Source organism: Siphateles boraxobius, unplaced genomic scaffold, assembly GCF_051911475.1.
Source record: "Siphateles boraxobius isolate OS27281-9 unplaced genomic scaffold, OSU_SipBor_1 130, whole genome shotgun sequence".
NCBI classification, from domain to species: Eukaryota; Metazoa; Chordata; class Actinopteri; order Cypriniformes; family Leuciscidae; genus Siphateles; species Siphateles boraxobius.
Genome location: NW_027508734.1, coordinates 10,071,767 through 10,095,290, shown reverse-complemented (window position 1 = coordinate 10,095,290; position 23,524 = coordinate 10,071,767). Strand labels below are relative to the sequence as shown.

Here is a 23,524-nt window from a genome sequence, read left to right as displayed (position 1 = left end):
TATTTATATAGCGCTTTTACAATACAAATTGTTTCAAAGCAGCTTTACAGAATAGTATTGTTAAATTCAAAATTAAATGTTAAATGTCCCCAACTAAGCAAGCCAAAAGCCAATGGCGAATGAAGACGAAAAAAAAGAAAGGCGTCAGTGGCAAGGAACCAAAACTCCATCAGGTGACAGAATGGAGAGAAAAAAAGCAGCTTTAAGCAGAATAAGCAGCTTTGTCATAACTACATTAAAAATGCCAAATATAACTTGGCTTACAGTAAATGGCGAGGCCTTCAAATAATGTGTTGGACAACAATGTCAACAATTGGAAAGGTTAAGAACCACTGCCATAAGCATTACATTAAAGTAGTCCAATTGAATTTTTAGCAGTCTTTTGAAGTCATATGACAGCTTTGTGTGACAAACAGGCTGAAATTTAAGTTGCTCTTGCTTCTATTGAGTTCAGAAATAGTGCATCAAATGTCTATGCTTCTCTCTGATTGGTTCTCTGAATGAGAATTAAGACTATTTTCGAACAATTCTGGGTTGTTGGAGGCATAGAGGGCATGAGCCCCTTTAATCGCTAAAAGTAATTGTTGTATTGCAGTGCCCCCTGGAATGTGATTTTACCCCAATGTGTTTCATGAAAAGAAAGTCATAGATGTTTGGAACATAAGAATGAGTAAATGTTTTGGGTTGTTGTTCACTTTAACCACCACTTTAACCAACATTTTCCCCCAACAGGCAGCATTTTGAGACAATGTTTATCTCAAACACAATTAAACACTGTTTTGTTTGTGTATCTTTAGCCGTATCTCAAACACAGCTGAAAATGGGGAGGGCGGGGATAAAACCATTTCCAACCACAAACCGAGCACTGGTGACATGTGCACACAGACCGAACCTTGGATCCCAAATCACAATTCCGTCCAGCTGGCCCTGACACGGACCAGCCAGAGTCTCTCCTTGGAGGATGCATTACTTGAAGGCATCCCTTTCGCTGATGAAACCCCGACGAAGCTCAGGGGAGAGGAAGACGGCGATGAAGACCAAACCTGGAGCTCCCTTGTAGAAGACGCCATCCAGCCCACCACAATCAGAACCCTCCAGCAACAACTGAGCAAAAGCAGCGAAGACAGTCAGGGTTCATGCCCTCAAACCCCAACGTCCTGCTCGCCGGCACCTCCAAAAGAGCCGACCTCCATCCCGCACGGAGGCCCACTCTCCTCCATTCAGGAGGATGAGAAAACACTGTGCGTTGACCCCCAAAAGTGGAATCAAGCGTTGGCTGGCTGCTTGAATTCACTGCCTCTGGTTTTGGTTTTAATCCTAACACTAATGCTTGCGTTGCTGCACAAACCAAAGTTACAGCTTGTTGAGCCGGTTTTGGCACCCAGGTTGGGCTTTATTTACAATATGAATGAGTGGATAATCATTAGGAGCAGTGCAGGTCAGCTCTGATTTTACTTGAGATGTTAGTGCATCCGTTTTAGGGTACGAGTTTTTGACGAAGTTTCGAGTACAGAAGACAACGTTGTCAAAACAATTCTCGTTCACACGGATCCGGGAATACGACTAAAAACACTATATTATTCATTCCAGGCCTGTAGTTGGCGATGCTATTTTGTAAAGAAACACTATGCGCCTGCGCACATTTGCATTCTCTACAGAGCGGTGAATACAATCAAGACAGATGGTGAAAGCATTGAGCACGCAATGCTCATGACGTCACCGTTTCCACAAATTTGTGTTTTTGTCATTTACACGAAGAGGATAACAGTTTCATTTTTAAAAACTAAGAAATTAATAGATATATGTTATAAGTTTTACCGTACTACTACTACCATTACTCTTTCATTGATTTTTGAAATCAATAGAAAAAACAAGTTGAGAAAAATATATAAACATATACTCAAAATAGTATATATAATATATATTCAGGAGAACTATTATACTATTATATTATATGTATTAAAGTACATATAGAAGCATGGTTCCTCTTTATTTAAACTGAAATAACATTGCAAGATATTTTTAAAAAGCATACCTTTTTTATTTATGTTTATGGATTTGATCTACAGTTTGAGCTACAGTAATGTATCGGTACTTTAGCAATACCAGAGACACAGAAGTTTGTATCCCTAAGGGCACATCAGGATGACGAATTTGACTGTATTATTGTATTTCTGGCATTCATTGATCTCTTTTAAAGAACACAGCTCTGTGCCAACAGAGTTTTACATTTGTTTTTGGATTTAGTTCATGCTTTGACTTCTTTGGAAAGGCATTGTGATTTGTTGGGGCAGATGTCAGAGTTCTAGTAATTTTAGCTTAATAGAAAAGGGGTGGACAGTTGGCAGCAAGTGTTTGTTCAGTTGAAGTGTTGATTTAGCTAAGGCATGCTTGTCCGTTAATACGGTTGCGAGAATAGTGCATCATTCCTCAATAAATGCATCTGTAATATTGCGTAATCGAGACCCGTCGATTCCCCTTCAGGTGAATGCTGAACATAAGAGATCATTTCTAAGCCGTAAAGTTGTCAGTGTGACAGGAATGTCAAAATGTCTGAGTATTTATGTCAGGACAGCTCCTGGGAATCTTGGCTGTAACACGGTTTTGCAGAAACACAAAAGCTCATGATTGAGCCATGCTGGGGCATTAAAATCATACTAACCCATCAAATAATCTCACTTAATCTTATAAATAAAGCAAATCTCTTGATTCATTGACTGATGTATCTGAATGCATGCTTTGGGTGGTCTTTCGGTGTGTGTAAATGTCTGTGTAACTTCTGTATTACTTGGTTCCCACAAACGGAATGTTATAATTCTTGTGGGTGGATTTTGTTCCTTGTAAACAGCGTTTTACAGATAGTTATGTGCCGTCCCTTCTAGGTATCCTTGCATGGATATCAAGCAAAAAGATTACCGAGTCCACGCTACGCGGTGCTATAGTGTTACGGCAGATTGTTTCGCAACAATGCACCAGACAAAAACAATAAACAATGCATGCTTCGTTAAAGATTCACGCTTTTTTTAGTTTCAGCATGAGGGAACAGTTAAAAATGTCTAAACGTGACCAGTCAGTGTAAGTAAAAATGCTGTAAAAATGTTAAAGTGGTTTATGAATGTAAAGCATGAAATCTCAGAGCTTGGCTACCCAGAATGAAATATTACATTAAGAACTGAACAGTGAACAAGATAATGCAAGATTATGTTGACAGAAAGTTGAAAATGACCTACAGTGGACCCCTAAGATTCAGATGGTGGTCTGCAACTTGTCTGTCTTCTGCTGGATTAGCACTGAATGAAAACAATTGTGTGTTTTTAAAAAACATTTTGTGCAGACAAACTCTGAAACTAATGCTGTACGATGGACCACACTGGCACGGTTTGAAAGTTCAATGCATGAAAAGTTCCATGCATTGATTAAATAGACACTTGATCATATGTTACAATTAAAATTAAGTTAGGAAACAGAATCTACCTTGTTTAAACTCTGTATATTATTGTTGTTCAACAAAATATACAACATGCACATACAAATTTTATTTTAAACTTTCTGTCATATATATACATATATATATATATATATATATATATATTCAGACCCACACTTATTTATATATATATATATAGATACTTTTTTTTAAGTAAGTCTCTTATGCTCACCAAAGGCTGTATTTATTGGATCAAAAATAAAAAACAGTAATATTGTGAAATATTATTATAATTTAAAATTATTAAAAAATTATATTTTCATAGATTTTAAAATTCAGAAATCATTCTAATAAGCTGATTTGAAACTGATACTTTTTTCAGAAATCTTTGAATAGAAATTTCAAAAGAACAGCATTTATTTGAAATATAAATCTTTTTGTATCTTTATAAATGTCTTTACTGTCAATTCTGATCAATTTAATGTATCCTTAGTGAATAAAAAAGTATTCATTTATTTAAAAAAAACTGACTCCAAACTGTTGAATGGTAGAGTAGATATGATGGAAAAACAAAAAAAAATTTACGAAATGTTATAAGACATTTGTGCATTATATCTAAGTTAGCAGCCTGGCTGATGTAATGTTTTATCGCTAATTTCGACAACCATAAACAATGTGTTAAAAGTGAGTCAGGGTAAGGCTTCAGCATTATTTAAGAGTGGACAGCCCCCTTTATCAGCTGCGTTTCACTTCTCTCTCTGTCACCGCAAGTATCATCATTGATCACATGACCACAGTTATTTCCTGTTTCATGTAGCTTTTATTGGATGTCTCTAAGGGTATTCAGAAGAACAGGAAATAGGGCGTGCTAGAGGAAACAATCCCTCAGTGAGCACAGACTCATACTCCCTCACACAATAAGTATATGGGGCAAATTCACTGTGAATCAAACGTGGCATTAACTCTGATTTCTGATTTATTTGCATGGTTTTCTTGTGTGTGTGTCTGCATGATTGATTGATTCTGGATGATTGTGGGTAGTGGGTTTAATAATAGGTGCCTTTGCATGCTGTCCAAACTTGATGGGAAACTCAAATCACGCTAAGCACGTTCTGTGACGTTCATGTTAGCATGCTCGTATCTGCATTGATTAATGCTTGCATGCACTCTGTGAATCTGATTTCATGGCTCATGGAGTAACTGACTAATATCTCTTCTTGAAAATCAGGGTCAGGAGGAACAGTGAGAGAAGTAAGGACTCCCAAGACAAGACCAAACTGCGGCTTTCTAAGAAAGCGGCCTCCTCTACAAACTTACTCACAAGGTCTCCAAGTCTGGAGAGGTGAGAACTGCTTTTTTTCCAGTTCAAGCATGCTCTGAACTTATCACTTATCATAAGGAAATATTTCAGAGTGAATAAATAAGTTAAGCTCTATCAGCACAATCTATGATGCTGTCAGTTACTACAGAAAATCGTTATGACTCATCCCTCAGTTTATAGAAACAACAGAAAGATTGTTGTGGTAATGCAAATACAGTGGATATCTTTGGAGCAAGTCTTATCAGGTTTGTAAAAGAAAAACAGTAATGCTCTTATTGGTCAAGCATTTACAATGATTCTGTTATTTAAGTTGTAAGTTTGTCTAAATCTTCATTTACAGTCGGCGAAGTTTGCTCCATGTACGATTGGTTGTGTTATGTATCATGTAAAAAGTTACTGGGTTTACCAGGTTTTTCAAGTTTTATCAGTTGGCCCATTGGAGAAAGGTGTGCAGCCCCTCAGGCAATAAGTAAGGCACCTAGTATCTCCATTGTGCTTTTTTTTTTTTTTTTTTTTTACTTAAAGGTCCCCTATTATGCTATTTTTATAGGTTCCTAATTTTGTTTTGAAGGTTTCTTACAATAATTTTACATGCATTCAAAGACAAAAAACACTTACATTTTCTCATAATATACATTGCAGTATCATATTTTTTCTCACAGTGTCTGAAACGATTCAATCAAGGATCCATTCTCTCTAAACTCCTCATTTGCACGAGCCTACTCTGCTCTGATTGGTCAGACTGTTGTGATTGGTCTGCTCTGATTGGTCAGTCTGTTGTGATTGGTCTACTCTGCTCTGATTGGTCAGACTGTTATGATTGGTCTACTCTGCTCTGATTGGTCAGACTGTTGTGATTGGTCTACTCTGCTCTGATTGGTCAGACTGTTGTGATTGGTCTACTCTGCTCTGATTGGTTAGACGGCTCAGTCTGTTGTGATTTGTCTACTCTGCTCTGATTGGGTAGAGGGCTCAGTCTGTTGTGATTTGTCTACTCTGCTCTGATTGGTTAGACGGCTCAGTCTGTTGTGATTTGTCTACTCTGCTCTGATTGGTTAGACGGCTCAGTCTGTTGTGATTTGTCTACTCTGCTCTGATTGGGTAGAGGGCTCAGTCTGTTGTGATTGGTCTACTCTGCTCTGATTGGGTAGAGGGCTCAGTCTGTTGTGATTGGTCTACTCTGCTCTGATTGGGTAGAGGGCTCAGTCTGTTGTGATTGGTCTACTCTGCTCTGATTGGGTAGAGGGCTCAGTCTGTTGTGATTGGTCTACTCTGCTCTGATTGGGTAGAGGGCTCAGTCTGTTGTGATTGGTCTACCGCTTACAGCGCGAGTCGGAAACAAAACCCCTATTACCATATCTGAATTTCAGCTCCGGAGGCTTCCTCAGTGTTTGATGCGAACAGTAACGATGGCATCAATTTTACCGTATCAATTCAAGAGCGAGCATGCAAAGTGGATTTGCTTTTGCAGCACAGAAAACTGTCATCTCAACATGTTAACAAAAATCTCTTCCAGGCCTCATCAGCTACAACTACTGTGTTTGAGGGTCAGAGTAGATGTAGTAGAAGGACACAGTCAGCCATTGAAGACCATAGGCTGGAATTATGAAGTTACTGATAACTCATTTTAGGCAGTTCAGTGTCGATTCTTTCTTTTAGGAGAAAATAACTCCAGCACTGTGATCTTTAACTTTGCATACCTTTTACATTCACAAAACGGCTTTATTGCACGCTACATAAAAGGTGATATTCGAAAAAGCATAGAAGGGGCACTTTAAGTAGGATGAGTGAAAATGATTTAGTACTAATTGACAGAATGCCACAGGTGCTTTTGATCGAGATTAAGTTATATTTAATATTTGAATGCATTTCATAAAAATCTTGTTATCATGAAATTTCTTTCTAATTAAGAAATATCTTAATTAGTTTCTATAATAATAATAATAATAATAATAATAATTTAGTTTCATAACTGAAGTATGTTTTTTGTGATGAAAATAGCTAAAGAGGCTGGCATGCCTTTGTAAAACAATTACGTTTATTGTTGTACTGAAGGGATTTCCATGTTTTAATATATTCTTTGTTTTCAGTATGTTAAATGATTCATTCATTCATTGATGTGTTTGTCTCCATAGCCGGGCAAAAGACCTTATCTCTAGCACAGGTAAGGCATCTCTCACTTTCTCTCTCCTTCTTTTTCTTCATTATTTTTACCTCAGCAGCCTAGCTGTGTCATAATTCAGACTTGCATTAGGTCGATGTTTTCCAATTATTACCTAAATTCCCCAGGTACAGTTACCTCTGAACTGTATACAGAGATTGTCAGTTACTTTTTGTCACGCTATTTATGCAGCTTGCAATGCTCCTTTCTATTCTCATGCCTTGCGGTGTGTTTGATTACTGGAAAAGATGTCATTTGTTAGGAAAACAAGATCCTTCCAACCTTTCTGAATGTCACTCATCTTTCAACCTTTCTGAATGTCACTCATCTTTCAACCTTTCTGAATGTCACTCATCATGTAGTCACTGTCTGTTCATTTTCCTCCAATCAGGATTGTCAGGTTACAATTTCTTGAGTAAAATGTTTTCCCTCAGCCAAAAAGAAGGAAAAATAATATATAAAGAATTAGTAACATAATATATTTGAATCTCTCTCATCAACACCTCACACATACAGCTGTGGATTCAGAATAATAATGGGAAAATTTTTTCTCAGCTTTTCATCTACCATTTTAACCAAGGTGGTCTCAGCCAACCCAGGGACCCACTAATACAATAACGTTTGGTTTTCTCATTAAGCCTATATAATTACTTTCATAAATAATGTTATTGCAATAACCTTTACCATGTCCTGGTTTTATTGTGTTACTGTATAATATGAGGTTATGTAAGTGTGTTATACACTATACAGAGGCAACCATAACAAATGATGAAGCAGCAGACCCGCTGAAGATGATATTATAAGTTGTTTTTTTCAACCTAATTACAACAATCTGCAGAAAAATAACCACATTTTAAAAAGTTATATATTTATATATTATATTAATAAGTTTATATGTCTTTAAATAGACTACCATTCAAAACACTTATTTTTCAAAGAAGGCTCACCAAGGCTTCATTTATTTTATCCCCCAGAAAAATGCATTAAAAACAATAATATTGTGAAATAAGCCATTAGCCATTGCTCTAGTCTTCATAGTAGTGTTTCCATCCAACTATTTTTATGCGCATTTTGGGATATTGCATAAAAAAATCTGGATGAAAATGCCAAGATGTGCATAAATTCTAAAGATTCGCAAAAAATTGAGACTGATACATTTTTTATCCAATAAGAAGACATGCACATAAACTACTATGAAAACACATTTACTGAATAAATCCCTTGATGCACAACAAAAAACTTGCATCGCACAGCATTTCAAATGTTGGTTTGATCATTCTGAAATGCCTGAGCCAAAGTCTGTCATCAGAATGATTTGGTTTAATTCTCTCCCAGAAGCGTCTCACGTGATTATGTTTCCAAACACCAGCATCCGAACGCAAGATAACATGACAGCGTTTATTGCTTTTCATCCACACGCTCTGAGACGCAAGTCACGGAAAAACGATCCACAGTTTCTTCCCCGACTGCATCTTTCATTTTTATGACAGATATTTTGCATTATAAATGTCTTTACTGTCACTTTTGGTGAATTTAATGCAACCTAGCTGAATTAAAGTATTAATTTCTTTAAAAAAAAAAGTACTGACCCGAGACTTTTGAATGGTACTGTATCCATCCACAGACCCCCTGCAGTAGCTTCATGGACCCCAGACTACAAATTCTAGATTAGAGAACAGATTCTGTCCAAAATGCAATGTGATGCAGTGAGGTCACTGTGAATATAAAAATGTATGAGTAAGTGTTACTGAGCACAGGCGAATTTTAATTACCATAATAAGCCTTAAGTGGCCTCATGTCTAGTCTTTATTTATTTATTTGTTTGTTTATTCATAATGCATGTTTCCTTCAGCAGTGAGACACAGGAATGCTTGTGCTCACACTGGAAAGTTACTCTCGTCGGTTATGCAACCGCACCACTGACTTTTCTGACCAGGATGATGGATGTGTGTTTCCTTTTCCCTGCGTGCCAGAAATTCACACCAAATTTTCACTGCACTGCCTTGGCCTTCTCGTTTGTGTGCGTGTGGCGTTTTAATTGTTTATTCACCTGCACACTTTACTGAATGGGAAAAGTAAATGGGGGGTTTTATTTGAAATATCGTGCCTTCGCTCAACATCAGACATATGTTGTTTTTCCCCTCTGGGATGAAACTGACACATTTATGGAATGTTGTTTCGGCGTCACCTGGGCGATATCTCTCTGATAACATTGACATAGCGGTCCTGCATGAGTCGTATATAGTTCAAACTCAACTCTGAGGAATACGAGATATTCTCACTTTCTCTTGTATCAAAACAACCCATATTATACTGTATAAAAGATCTTCAGTGGTTAGTGATGTTATGATACAAACTTTGCTTATTGGTTTCTGGCTGTTGCTTTTATTGTCATTCCATCACAGTTGACACGCAGATTGACTTGCTTGCCTCTCTGCTTTTAAAAAGCCCTGTTAAAAACAGAATTTTCCCTGTCGATCCAGTTCAAATCCAGGTCCAGACAATGACAGCGATGAGTCAGAGAGGTGTTCTCATTGGTGCTCCCTGTAGAGCTCGTTGGAGTGCAGTCGGGCTGCAGGAATTCCTAATGTGTTTTGCAGATGCAGAGATCATGTTTGTTTGTGTTTTATCTTTTAACAGGTTCTCAGGGGTCCAGGAGGGGAACTCAGAGTAGGTTTCTATCATGGACTGGATTCTTACTAATTGTTGCCTAAAAATATTTCTATAAAAAAAAAAATCGTATTAAAAAAAATTGTATAATAAGTTGTACTCTGAAAGTTAACAAATACAAACTATAGTGCTCATCGTAAATATTTCACATTCTCACGTTGTGCATTCTTGTGTCTCAAGTCACATTCATTTTGTTTACAGGTCAGTCAATTAAGATGTTTATCCGTGGACGACCAATCACCATGTACATTCCTTCAGACATTCTGAATTACGAGGAGCTGAAAATTGATCTTCCCTCACAGAAACTGGATCTCGACTGGGTGTATCCTAAAACAATTCTTTTGTTATTGTTTTTTAGCATTCATATTTTTATTAATGTATTTCATTTGAAAATACATTAAATTAAAAATGAATTTACTCTCATATAATTTAATTGTAAAGTAATTATAACATAAAATAACTTTTTTAGTGCATGCATACAGGGCTTGACACGCTCCCAAATGCAGATGTATTTCAGCAGTGGTGTAATACAGTCACTCCTACTAGCCACTTTGGCGGGTTGGATTTACATACAGTTTTCAATTGTAGTCTTTTTAAAAGGCATTTCAAATAATAAACTAAGTGCAATGTAGTGTTGTCAAAAATATAGATTTTTGATACAAATATACTGAAATATCTGAAACGCTTCATATTCTCATTTTCTGCAGAATATATACATGATACCAGCTGCGCTTTCTCACTCTCTCTCATCTCTCTGACAGCAATTTGACACACAAACCCGCCTCTCCTCACTCACTCGTTTCATTTGCTCCTGATGAATATTGTTGGTGTTACTGGGCTTGAGTTTCTGTGTGGGATTGCACGTATTGCGCATAGTTTTACTAATTTACGCAGATTTTGTGCTCACACCCCACATAAAGCCACCTCGCAGTACTAAATTAGGTTATTTTTTGCTGCTTATTGCGCTTAAAAGGTCGAATAATGTCAAAATGCTGAAAAAATGGCTGGTGTGGAAAGTTAATATCAAGCCCTGCATACATACACACATACATACGTACTATATGTATATATTCTTACCTCACATGGCCAAACACAGTGAATTATATTTCCTTTATATAATACATAGCTACTAGCAAATGTTCCTTGATCCTTTTATTTCCAGCTATGGTTACAGGGGACGGGACTGTCGAGCAAACCTTTACCTGTTGCCGTCTGGAGAAGCAGTTTATTTTATTGCGTGCGTGGTGGTCCTGTATCACATCAGCAACCAAACACAAAGACATTATCGCAAGCACACAGACTGTGTCAGATGGTGAGTTTAGAGAGTTATTTAGATGGGCACCTAATTTTTTCTCTGATTAATATGTCCTTAATTTCTCTTACTTTTTGGCCTGTAGTCTTGCCATCCACCCAGACAAGGTGCGTGTAGCATCTGGACAGACAGCGGGGGTGGACAAAGATGGCAAGGTGAATAAATCAAATTCCACTGATTAATAAGATTCGTTGGTTGACATTGATTAAAATCATGAACATGAAATTTAAAGAAATGGTGTAAGTCTGTTATACATTCATAAAAAAGAAGCAAGAAAAAATGATGTTATGCATCAATTACCTGCTTACATTTTTTTGTGTTTGTCAGCCTCTTCAGCCCTTTGTGCACATTTGGGACTCCAACACGCTAGTGACACTGCAGCAGATCGGCCTCGGCACATTTGAGCGAGGTGTCGGATCCGTAGCATTTTCCAATTCAGTCAGTATTGCCTCTCATTTTACATTCTTTCCAGTTGAAACACAGCAGACAGAGATAATAGAGGGCTGTTCACATGTGCAAAGAATATAAAATATCAAAAAAGAAATGAATACATAAAATAATACTGTAATCAAGGATACAGACTTTTGGTCTGTGAAGCATTTATAGACTAGAAACATTGACTTTTAGCATGTGACAGTCTTTTGGAATAGTAGCATTTTAATTGTAAATAACTAAACATTGATCATACATGCATATATATATCAATGTTTATTTATTTACAATTAAAATATATTTCTATATATATATATATATATTCCTTTCTCTTTTTCCTTGCTATAGGATGCTGGTACATTCCTGTGTGTGATTGATGATTCCAATGAACACATGCTTTCTGTATGGGACTGGAATAAAAATATAAAGCATGCTGAAGTCAAGGTCTGTTCACACACACGCGCACACACACACACACACAAATGCTCAATAGTTTCTACCATTATAATATCTACATAAAGATACATGGATCAGGTTTACATTCTCATTTTTAGTAGCCTGACAATGTTTTTTCAAGCACATACACATGCTAAAAAAAAAACTGTCCGCTTTATTGTGGATCGTTTCTTTCTCTGTGTGACCCTTTGTCCTAAATATTTCTTCCTACTTCTGCACAAGTAGTTTGAGCGGGGTTGCTATGGGAGCAGCTAAATATTTTACAGTAGATTTGTGTGAGTGATTGCGTGCGCTTTAAAGACTGGCCATTTGTATGAAGTAATTTTTCTTTCTCGTGTTTTATTTTTGGGCTGTGCTGCTAGTAATGGATTTAGGAAGTAGTTGGACTTAGAATAGCATGACGCTTTGTCAAGGGAGTTCTGTTTGCTGATTGAGTTAGATTTTCATCTCAGTATGAGTTGGTTTATTTTTATAAAGTCATTTGAAATTAGTTAAATATCATTCAGAATTTCACAAGCATTTCAAAAGTATGTTTTGGTGAAATTCTGGAAACAATAAGATGAATACCCAGAACATGGTTGCTGTACAAAATGAAAGAGCCTGAACAATTGAGAAATCATAAGCATTGACATTTTATTTTGCTGAACTTTGAAGAGGTATTTACAGTTTCAGTACTACACTTTTTAATAATACAGGACAATTACAGTAATTTTCTGTCATTAAACTGACGTGAGCTGAAGATTGACTGGATGTTTATAGTTGAATTGCAGCTTTTCTCCTGTAATAACACAGAGCCACTGGCACAGTCATATATACTCTGGAAAACTATATGTCTTCACCCTGTGTGTGTGTGTGTGTGTGTGTGTGTGTGTGTGTGTGTGTGTGTGTGTGTGTGTGTGTGTGTGTGTGTGTGTGTGTGTGTGTGTGTGTGTGTGTGTGTGTGTGTGTGTGTGTGTGTGTGTGGGGCAAGTCAAGTCACCTTTATTTATATAGCGCTTTTTACAATACAGATTGTTTCAAAGCAGCTTTATAGAGATAACAGGAAAATAATGTTAATAATATTGTTAAATATAACATTAAATGTCGCCAATGGCAAGAAAGGCGAAAACGGCAACAGTGGCAAGGAACCAAAACTCCATCAGGTGAGAGAATGGAGAAAAAAACTTGGGAGAACCCAGGCTCAGTCGGGGGGCCAGTTCTCCTCTGGGCAACGAACGAACAGTGTATGATTATGATTCAGGCAGCATTATAGGTCAGAAGTCAGATTGGATCAGAACTTTCACAATATTTATCCAGTTCTATCTGGTTGGGGTCGGAGTCATCACGCCGGTATGGAGACGAGTTTGTTGAGGTGTCCATGAGGCCTTCACAATGTTGATGAGGCTGGCACTTCAGGGATGCGTTGTCGTCGTGTCGATGCGATGGTCTTTCATCAGATTTGGATACGGCCTGGATCCGGCGGACTGCGGATACCCTCGGAATAAACCGAGAGACTAATATTAGCGTAGACGCCATCCTTTTATGATGTGTCAAGTACACCAGGATTTATGGGAAGTGTTACCGGTTCCGGCTGATCTAAACTATGCAGCCTAACATTGAATTATAGAAGTCTATAATGTGTTATGTGTATGCTAAGCCAAAGAGATGTGTTTTTAGTCTAGATTTAAACTGACAGACTGTGTTTGCTTCCCGGACAATGTTAGGAAGATTGTTCCAAAGTTTTGGTGCTAAATAGGAAAAGGATCTACTGCCAGCAGTCGATTTTGATATTCTAGGTATTATCAACTGGCCAGGATTTTGAGATCGCAATAGTCGTGAAGGACTATAATGCGTTAAGAGCTCGCTCAAGTACTGGGGAGCTAAACCATTTAGTGCTTTGTAAGTAATCAGCAATATTTTAAAATTTATACGATGTTTAATAGGGAGCTAATGCAGTGTTGACAGAGCCGGGCTAATATGGTCATACTTCCTGGTTCTGGTAAGAACTCTAGCAGCTGCATTTTGGACCAGCTGTAGTTTATGTATTAAACGTGCTTGTAACGTAATTTAGATATATTTTAAAGATGAAAAAATTTGTTTTACAGATACCGAATCAAAGAGCACACCCAGGGTTCCTAACCGACGACGAAGACTTGACAGAGCAGCCATCAAGTGTTAGACAGTATTCTAGGTTATTACGTGTGGAAGTTTTTTGTCCAATAATTAGAATCTCTGTATTTTCAGAATTAAGTAGTAGGAAATTACTAGTCATACAGTTTTTTATATCAGTTATGCATTCTGTTAATTTTGTGGATTGGTAATTTTTGTCAGGACGTGAAGAAATATAGAGCTGAGTGTCATCAGAATAACAGTGAAAACTAATGCCATGCTTCCTAATGATATCTCCTAAGCGTAGCATGTACAGAGTGAACAGCAGTGGTCCTAGTACTGAGCCTTGTGGTACGCCATACTGAACTTTTAAACCGATAAGACATTCATTTACTGCTACAAACTGATAACGGTCAGATAAGTATGATTTATACCATGTTAATGCAATTCCACTAATACCAACATAATTTTCGAGTCTATTTAAAAGAATGTTGTGGTCAATGGTGTCAAATGCAGCACTAAATCAAGTAACACCAATAGCGATGAGTGCTGTCTAAGTACTATGGTATGGTCTAAATCCTGACTGAAAATCCTTGCAGATACCATTTCTTTTTAAAAAGGAACATAGTTGTGAAGATACTGCCTTTTCTGGTATCTTTGACAGAAGAGGTAGATTCGAGTTCGGCCTGTAATTGACTAATTCTGTATGATCAAGTTGCATTTTTTTTAACAAGCGGTTTAATCATAGCCAGCTTGAAAGTTTTTGGTACGTATGCTAATGACAAAGGTGAATTAATTATATTGAGAAGAGGATCTATGACCTCTGGAAGCATCTCTTTCAGTAGTTTAGTCGGTATAGGGTTTAACATACATGTTGTCGATTTAGATTTAACGAGTTTATAAAATTCACCCTCTCCTATAGCAATAAATGAATCGAATTTTTCGTCAGTGAGACTACAATGCACTGTCTGATGCGATACTGTAGTAGACGGTTGCATAGTTATAATTTTCTCCCTAATATTATCAATCTTGTAAGTAATGAAGTTCATAAAGTCATTACTGCTGTGCTGTTTGAAAACATCTGGGCTTGAAGCTTTGTTTTCCGTTAGTTTAGCCACTGTATCAAATAAATACCTAGGGTTTCGTTTATTTTCTTCTACTAGGGTTGAAAAATAAGCAGATCTAGCAGTTTTTAAGGCCTTTCTTTATGCAATCGTGCTCTCTTTCCATGAAATGTGAAATACCTCTAGTTTTGTTTTCTTCCATTTGCGCAGTTATTAAAATCAGTGTGTGTGTGTGTGTGTGTGTGTTTCAGAGCACAAATGAGGCAGTCTTGGCCGTGGAATTCAGCCCTACTGACACCAACAACATCATCTCCTGCGGAAAGTCCCACGTCTACTTCTGGACCATGAGCGGTTTCACAATGACCAAGAAACAGGGCATCTTTGGAGTGAGTCCATATTTTGCCACCAAGTTGACTGTCCTCCACTGCAATTTCAGTATCATGTGCTTTTCCATGCACGAAAAGGGGAAGAAATTATATAAATTAAAAACTCACAATACTGTGCTACTATGGCATTTCCATGTGAGATCGTCATTTTACTTGGGTACAATTTACAGTAATATGCTGCATATCTAGTTTATGATTTGCTTTAAAGGCTTACATTGAGTAGAGAACCGCTTCATAATGCATTCAGCTATGTATTCACTCTTTGTTTGGTATTTGATTTTGTTTATTGTGTGTTTAACAGAAATACAAAAAGCCCAAGTTCATCATGTGCTTCGTGTTCAGTCTTACGGGTGATGTGTTAACGGGAGACTCTGAGGGGAACATTCTCACATGGGGAAAATCAGCTGCTGATATCAAAACATTAGGAAAAGGAGCAAAGGGTGTGCAAAATGATTCATTACAATACAGAAGAAATTATCAAACACTTCTTCTGTTACATTGCAACTTTCTTAATCATTAGCAAATCTCGACATAAACATCCATCTTTCACATATTCAGTTAAAATGTTATGATGATTAAATGCATTTGTAGCATTTAAAGCTATTCATTTTATTTATTCCCCTGGAATTGGGCTACTTTTAAGTTGTTGCCATGGGTTGACATACAAAATCAGCAAAGAATTTGGCCACTGACGGAGAAAATCATATTGGCCTATTTTTGGGCTAATTTTGATTGGCCAATTGGCTGGTTTTGTTGCTCAGACCTTGCAACCGTGTCGGTACAGAAGTATTACTGTGTGTACAATAGATTTTACTTTACATTTAAAACTGAGGGACAAGTACAATTTATGCTTTATGGTAAACAACAGTACGCCACAGATGCTCTCAATAGATTTGAATATAGTCCGTTTTCATTATTTGAAACTATTCTACTAGATTCTGTCAATCTCTTCAAATTTACTAATCCACCTGTTCTGCTCTCCTCGCGTGTAGAGACATTGCAGATCATGAAGCAGACTCGTGCTCACGAAGGCAGCGTTTTCACAATGTGCCTCCTGCAGGGTGGAGCTTTACTCAGTGGTGGAGGCAAGGACCGCAAGATCATCCGCTGGAGCGCAGACCTTGCGCCTGAAAGAGAGTGTGAGGTGAAACATGACTCTGTTTTATCTTTAGAGCTGCGTGTTTGTAGCCATATGAATATATGAAAGCACAGTGTCGTTTAAAAATCCAAAACTTCTTGAATGGTCTTTGTTCTTCTAGATTCCCGAGAAATTTGGTGCAGTCCGCACCATTGCAGATGTAGATGGAGAGGAGCTGCTCGTTGGCACGACACGAAATGCAATCCTGAGAGGATCATTTTCAGATGGGTTTGTGGCCATTGTACAGGTAGATGGATTGGATTCATATGCAAATATACATCGTTCAGTTGCCACTAGTTGTTTTAAGCATTTGTACCGGATTATCTAGTTTTGATCTTGTAGTCCTAAGTGAATCTAAAAATGTTCAATTCATTCAATTGTCAGGGACATGTGGATGAAACGTGGGGTCTGGCAACACACCCCTCCCAGAACATCTTTCTTACCTGTGGAAATGATCGTCAAGTGTGTGTGTGGAACGCAGAGGACCACAAACTGGACTGGTGCACACCACTAGAGGTCAGAATGGTCACAGAAAATTGTAACTGTAATTTAAGGTACACTAAGGGTACATTTACATTACAGCGATGTACTAAAAATCTTTGGGTTTTTCAAAGGTTTCACGTACAGACGACACTGTTGTCAAAACGATGCCCGTTCACACTTATCCGAGAAAATGCCTAAAAACGCTGTATTATTTATGCAACGCCATTAGTTGGCAATGTCAGAGAGACAATAACTGCATCGTTCTCAAAAAAACTGTTTTCAAAAGTTGAAATCTGCATTTTCATGCCCACGAAATGCCATTGTTGTGTAAATGAATGGTCAAAATGCATAAAAGGTCTTGTGCGTTTTTAGTTTAAAACGTTATTGTGTAAATGGCTTTTTAAGTGTGTCACAACACTATTGGCATGGATGCAAAAAATGGGGTTATCTGAGTAGAAATACACAATGATGAAAGTATTTGGTAATTTGATAATATGGGTGTTTTTGAGATAAAGTAAACAGTAGTTGGCTGGTCATGTGATCTCGACACGCTTGCACTACCACTCAAAAGTTGTTGTTTTTTAAGACCTTTTAAGAACATTTTTACAATTTAAAATAACTGTTTTCTATTTTAATATTTTTTTACTGTTCAAATATTTGGGGTTGGTAATATTTTTTTAATGTTTTTTTTTTAAAGAAGTCTCTTATGCTCACCAAGGGTGAGTTTATTTGATTAAAAATACAGTAAAAACAGTAATATTGTGAAATATTATTACTTTTAAAAAATCTATATATTTTTTTTATTTCTTTTGAAAAAAAAATTCCAGTTGATGGAAAAGCAGAATTTTCTGAAGCCATTACTTTAGTCTTCAGTGTCACACGATCCTTCAGAAGTCAAACTTATTTTTTCAAGATTCTTTGATGAAAACGGCCACTGGCCGACCAAGGTGCTGTACACATAGAAAATGAAACTAATGGAATTTAGTGACATAAATAATAAGCTGTTCAGAGCAGATTAATCATTGTAAGCTGAAAGCAACAGAAAATAACTATGTTTTAAGAAAAGACTTGAACTTGAAGTTGATCTAATATAAAGTGGGAGCTTGTTCCACAGTGTGGGACCAGCCACTTCAAATGGCCGTCTCCCCTTGATTTTAGACGGGTTTTAGGTGTCTGAAGAAGTTTCGTTTCAGATCTAAGACTTCTAGTGGGAGAATAGAAATTAAGTCAGATAGATAAGAAGGTGCTAAATCAATTAAAGATTTATACACCAGTATTAAAATTTTAAATTCAATTTTAAAATTTATCGGTAGCCAATGAAGGGATCTCAAAAGGCATGGTCAAATTTCCTTTTTCCCATTTGGAATCTTGCCGCAATGTTTTGAACAATCTGTAGGCGGGCCGTTTGGGACTTTGATACAGCAAAATAAAGAGGGTTACAATAGTCCAGGCGTGAGGTAATAAGAGCATCGTTTGCAGTCTTTAACAAGCATTTAGGGAGATAAGATTTTCGCTATAGAGCGAAGAGAGTAAAAGCTGGATCTAATGGCAGCACTAATTTGCTTATCGAATTTGAGGGAACTATCTAAAATCACACCTAAGTTCCGTACCTGGGGAGCAATAGATAGACCTATAGATCCAAGGTCAAAATCATAAATTTGCCTAGTTTCTGAGTGGTTAAAAACAATAACTTCTGTTTTGTTTGAGTTCAAAAATAGGAAGTTATCAGCAAGCCACGCTTTTACCTCTTCAAGACATGCTGTCAGACTGTCTAGAGCACTCTTATTTATCTTAGACATAGGCATATAAATCTGCATGTCATCAGCATAACAGTGAAATGAGATATTGTTTTTCCTAAAAATAGAACCCAGAGGAAGAAGATATAGTGAGAATAAGACAGGAGCTAAGACAGAACCCTGAGGCACACCGCAAGATAGATTTCGGAGTGAAGAGGATAAATGTCCCATTTTTACAGAGACACGTCTATTAGTTAAAAAAGATTTAAACCAGTTTAGGACCCCTAGTCCAACGTAAGACTCAAGTCGAGAAACGAGAATCGTATGGTCAACAGTATCAAAAGCAGAAAAGACAAATCTAACATAACTAAAATGAGTCTGCTCTGTACCCATATAAATATCATTGAGAACTTTTGTAAGAGCAGTTTCTGTACTATGCAGTGATTTAAACCCTGATTGAAACTTTTCAAAGATATGATTGTCATTTAAGAAAGTCTGAAGCTGTAAAAATATTTTTTTTTCTAATACCTTTAAAATAAACGGCACTATGGATATAGGACGATAGTTTGATAAAATAAAGGCATCAATTGAGGGTTACTTTTAGTACAGGTGTAATTGAGGAAATTTTCAAACTCGAGGGTATAGCTCCTTCATTCAAAGATTTATTAAATAACGACCTCAACCCAGGGCCGACAGTGTCAAATAATTGTCTCAGATAGCGAGGATGTAAAGTGTCATACATACAAAAGGATTACATACATATTTCCTTTAAGGAATGTAAAGAGACAGGATTGAATGAGATCCAGAGGGTAGGTGAACTCATCTCTGTTGGTATTTCCTGTTCGGAGACTTGAAATTGAGCTCTCAGGTTAGAAACTTTATTGCCAAAGAATCTAGCAAAATCCTCACAGAGTCCCAAAGATGGGCAGCGAAGAGAGTTTGTAATGTGAAAATGAATTTGCAATTATTCATTCATCTCTCTAGGAATCTGGTCTGTGTGCTGATTTCTGCCCTAATGGAGCTCTTGTCTCTGTTGGACTGAGTACTGGAAGGTAAAACATTTATTTACAGCACAGCCGATAACAATTACAGCTTCAGTTTACAGTGAGCTTGTGAAATGTTCCCTTTTTAATGGCTTTCTGGTGGTTTTAACCCCTTACCTATATAGATGGGTTGTACTGGATCTGCAAACCAAAGAAGTGGTGTCAGACCTGACTGATGGGAACGAGCAGTTGTCTGTAATGAGATACTCACCAGGTCAGAGGTCAACAAAATCACTGTACAAAAAAAAAAAAGCTATGGCACACTCTTTCTTATCTTTATGTTTCTAGCTTGTTTGTGTAATATAGGGCATGTGTTTTAATGTGGTATGCAGGTCTCATAAGCCTGTTAACAATCAGGAACTTTTATTTTACTACTCCCCCAAACATAGATGGCAGCTTTTTGGCTGTTGGTTCCCATGATAACTTCATCTACATTTACAACGTCACTGACGCTGGTCGACGCTACACACGATTCGGAAAGTGCACAGTAAGCAAAGCATACTGGGACAGTATCCTAAATGATGTAAAATTGTTTAATGTTGGTTTGTTGTATATAGGGGTTGTGTTAAATTGCACTATCAGTCATGCAGATATATCTCTTCCCTAAATGTAACTTCAGGGGCACTCCAGTTTCATTACTCACCTCGACTGGTCCAAAGATGGAAAATACATCATGTCTAACTCCGGCGATTATGAAATTCTATACTGTGAGGCTCGTGTGCATGATATACAGAGACATATTCATAGAATACAAGGCGAGATATTATTTAAAATGCATTTAAATGTTTATGTTTGTGTAAAAAGGGGATGTTGCAAGCGGCTGCAAGCTGTTGAGGAACCGGTTTGAAAGTAAAGATCGAGAGTGGGCGTCCTATACCTGTGTGCTTGGATTCCATGTCATGGGTGAGAGAAAGCCTTTTATTTTTTATTATTGTTTGTTATAAGTGTTTTATTTTTTTTAGTTTTTCAGTTTTTTAGTTTTTTTATGCTGGCTGATATTTTTTTATTACTCTAAAATTTGGAGTAAAATGGACCACATGGAATTGTTTATGTTATTTTCATCAACTGGGAAAGTAGGAACTTTTGCATGCACAAGAGCCGGTATGATCTGATCTCAACATCATCGAGTCCATTTGGGATTACATGTGGACACAGAAAAAAACTGAGACAGACTAAATCCAGAAGAACTGTGGCAATATTTCCAAGACGCTTGAAGAAACCTTCCTGCAAAGCTATTGCACTGTGAAACGTTTTAGACACTTGTGTAAAAATGCTATAAAGTGAGGACGCTTTCAAAAATAATGTCATAAATATATTTTATTTATCGATTAACTTCTATTAACTAAATCAAATCAATATTTGGTGTGGCCACCCTTTGCACCTACAACTGTCCAGGTACACTTGCACATAGTTTTTCAGTTAGCTTTGCAGGAAAATTTCTTCAAGCGTCTTGGAGACGTTGCCGCAGTTGACCTATTAATTCATCGTTTAATTTTCGTTAATTTTAAACAAAAAAGTTACATGGTGTACCTTAAATGTAACTCATTATGAGTAGTAGTATGTAAGCACCAGCTGCATGTGCATGCAGTATATTCCACAGTGTAATAAAATGTAACTGTCATGCTGTCTAGGTGTGTGGCTCGAGGGATCAGATGGGACAGACATCAATGCCTTGTGTCGCTCGCACAATAAGAGTATGGTGGCAGTGGCCGATGACTTCTGTAAGGTTCATTTGTTCAAGTATCCATGTCCTAAACTAAAGGTTAGTCACTGCCACTCCCATTGAACACAGTCAATATTCATTGAGAGTCAAAAATATGATCTTTATAAAATGAAACAAATCTTATTAGACTCTGTATGCTTAACGTTGTATTAAAAGGTCAGATATTGTATGTTATAATGAGTTAGAAAATGCAGATTTATAATTCTCATATTTACTTCATCAGATCAAAAATCTGTTTGCTTATACTGCAAGACATCAATAATTTATTCCCCGATTTCTCTGTCAGGCTCCAAGTTATAAGTATGAGGGCCATGGCAGTCATGTGACCAACGTTCGTTTCACGCATAATGACACTCACCTCCTGTCATTGGGCGGGAAAGACACCTGCATTCTCCAGTGGCGAGTTAAAGGGGCGGGGACTGGAGACAATAAGGAACATCTAGCTTCTTCCTCTACTGTACGCTCTTCCTCTTGTTCTCCGGAAAACGGCACATAGAGGGACAGATACCAGGAATCAAGAGAAAAGGCATGAAGATATTCTAGGAAATGAAACAAGGAGGAAATATCTTATTGCACCATCATGAAGCATTTGGAAGGTTATGCCAGCTTTTGTAAAACATGTCACAATGTTGTTTGACCGTTGACAAGTCAGATCTAATGCATAGCTATTCACTACCTACATTTCTTCATGAACTGACTTTACCCTGTTGAGGCTAAACTAATGGCCAAAAAAAAAAGCATATTGTGTCTGATATTTGTTTTTGGGGTTCTGTTTTTAAAGAAATGTCATATTGCACTTCAAAACCAAAAGGAATATAAAACGATTATATAAAAAAAACTAAAGAATTGTGGTGGTAAAAAGAATGATGAAAAGTATGTTTTATGTTCTTAATGCAAAAAATGTATTACAGATTTTTCTCTTTTAATTTTGGGGCCTTGAGAGTTTATTTGAAATTCACACATTTGGCAAAAAAAATAACAATCTCACAATAGTGATTTTTTTGTCAATTCAATGCATGATGAGAGAATGATGTATTAAATGAAATAAAATAATCTCTAGTTTCCACATTTATCATTTTCAGTGTACTTCCAAGTTTACATGTGCTTGTTTACTTCATAATGCCTTTCATGTGCTTATTTTTAATAAACTGCTTTTTTTTTCATTAAATACTACATGCATAATTGTGTCATTACATTATTATCCATAAGTCATGTGTCTCTGTGAAGCATTGTGTTAAGAGCAGCAGGATAATCATTGCTTTATTAGCTGTCAGGAAAATGTCCTCTGTCCAAAAACTTCCAAAAGACTGGTCTTGAATGGATCAAGTCAGCTTTTCTCAGCAATGTGAAATTTTTGTAATTTTTAATCAATCAATAAATTTTAAAATAAGAGTGCTTTTTGTCTGTGTGTACTTCCAGTTTCGCAATTAATGTGATTCCAGAAGTGAAATAGAGTTTTAGTATCACACAACGCCCCCTAGCTAGAGTTTTTTTTAAATGTGCGACTGTGATGCGGCCTGTAAATCAATAGAGGGAAGTATTGCACCAGTTTTCACTCCTAACCTGATTCTGCCTTACGTTCTCAGATGAACACTGCATAAAATCTAGAAAAATACATTTTCAGTATATATTTAATGTATTGAACCTTTTATAGATGTCTAGATATGCGTTTCTTCCTTCAACTGGCAGGAAAGGGTTGAATGAATAAATAAACTTTTTTATTGATATCCTCAGATCCATTAATATACTTAATAACTACGCAAAACAAATGTTTTCTTGTTTATTGCTAAAAACTGTGTGTGTGTGTGTGTGTGTGTGTGTGTGTGTGTGTGTGTGTGTGTGTGTGTGTGTGTTTTATAGTAATTCCTCTTTATACTGTTTATATTGTAATTCACTTTTACACTGTTTATACTATGTTATCCATTTAAGCCGTATATATATTATAGATCTGAAAAGTTTATATATAGTGTTTATATATTATATTATTTTAACTACTGCCGTAACAGTATGTGTCGTTCATACATATTAATTCGTGTACATAAAATTCGTAGGCCTAATAATAATAAAATAATAATAAATCAATG

At 36.8% G+C, this 23,524-nt stretch overlaps 1 protein-coding gene across 2 annotated transcripts in view; it reads left to right on the top strand.

The window, feature by feature from the left end:
- Positions 1 to 22,832, top strand: part of eml3 (EMAP like 3) — a 39,172-nt gene extending 16,340 nt beyond the window's left edge. The window contains exons 4-24 of one of the 2 annotated variants that reach the window (XM_077227845.1): positions 798 to 1,241; positions 4,656 to 4,769; positions 6,884 to 6,912; positions 9,550 to 9,579; positions 9,781 to 9,901; positions 10,742 to 10,891; positions 10,977 to 11,046; positions 11,219 to 11,329; positions 11,672 to 11,767; positions 15,183 to 15,317; positions 15,619 to 15,757; positions 16,310 to 16,461; positions 16,577 to 16,702; positions 16,840 to 16,971; positions 19,659 to 19,726; positions 19,843 to 19,931; positions 20,107 to 20,204; positions 20,337 to 20,424; positions 20,522 to 20,620; positions 21,349 to 21,479; positions 21,727 to 22,832. In XM_077227845.1, coding sequence (XP_077083960.1) covers positions 798 to 1,241; positions 4,656 to 4,769; positions 6,884 to 6,912; positions 9,550 to 9,579; positions 9,781 to 9,901; positions 10,742 to 10,891; positions 10,977 to 11,046; positions 11,219 to 11,329; positions 11,672 to 11,767; positions 15,183 to 15,317; positions 15,619 to 15,757; positions 16,310 to 16,461; positions 16,577 to 16,702; positions 16,840 to 16,971; positions 19,659 to 19,726; positions 19,843 to 19,931; positions 20,107 to 20,204; positions 20,337 to 20,424; positions 20,522 to 20,620; positions 21,349 to 21,479; positions 21,727 to 21,936 — 2,632 coding nt within the window. In that variant the 3' untranslated portion in view covers positions 21,937 to 22,832. The remainder of the gene's footprint in view (positions 1 to 797; positions 1,242 to 4,655; positions 4,770 to 6,883; positions 6,913 to 9,549; positions 9,580 to 9,780; positions 9,902 to 10,741; positions 10,892 to 10,976; positions 11,047 to 11,218; positions 11,330 to 11,671; positions 11,768 to 15,182; positions 15,318 to 15,618; positions 15,758 to 16,309; positions 16,462 to 16,576; positions 16,703 to 16,839; positions 16,972 to 19,658; positions 19,727 to 19,842; positions 19,932 to 20,106; positions 20,205 to 20,336; positions 20,425 to 20,521; positions 20,621 to 21,348; positions 21,480 to 21,726) is intronic. The other variant, XM_077227846.1, reaches the window with a different exon arrangement.
- Positions 22,833 to 23,524: the final 692 nt, after the last annotated feature.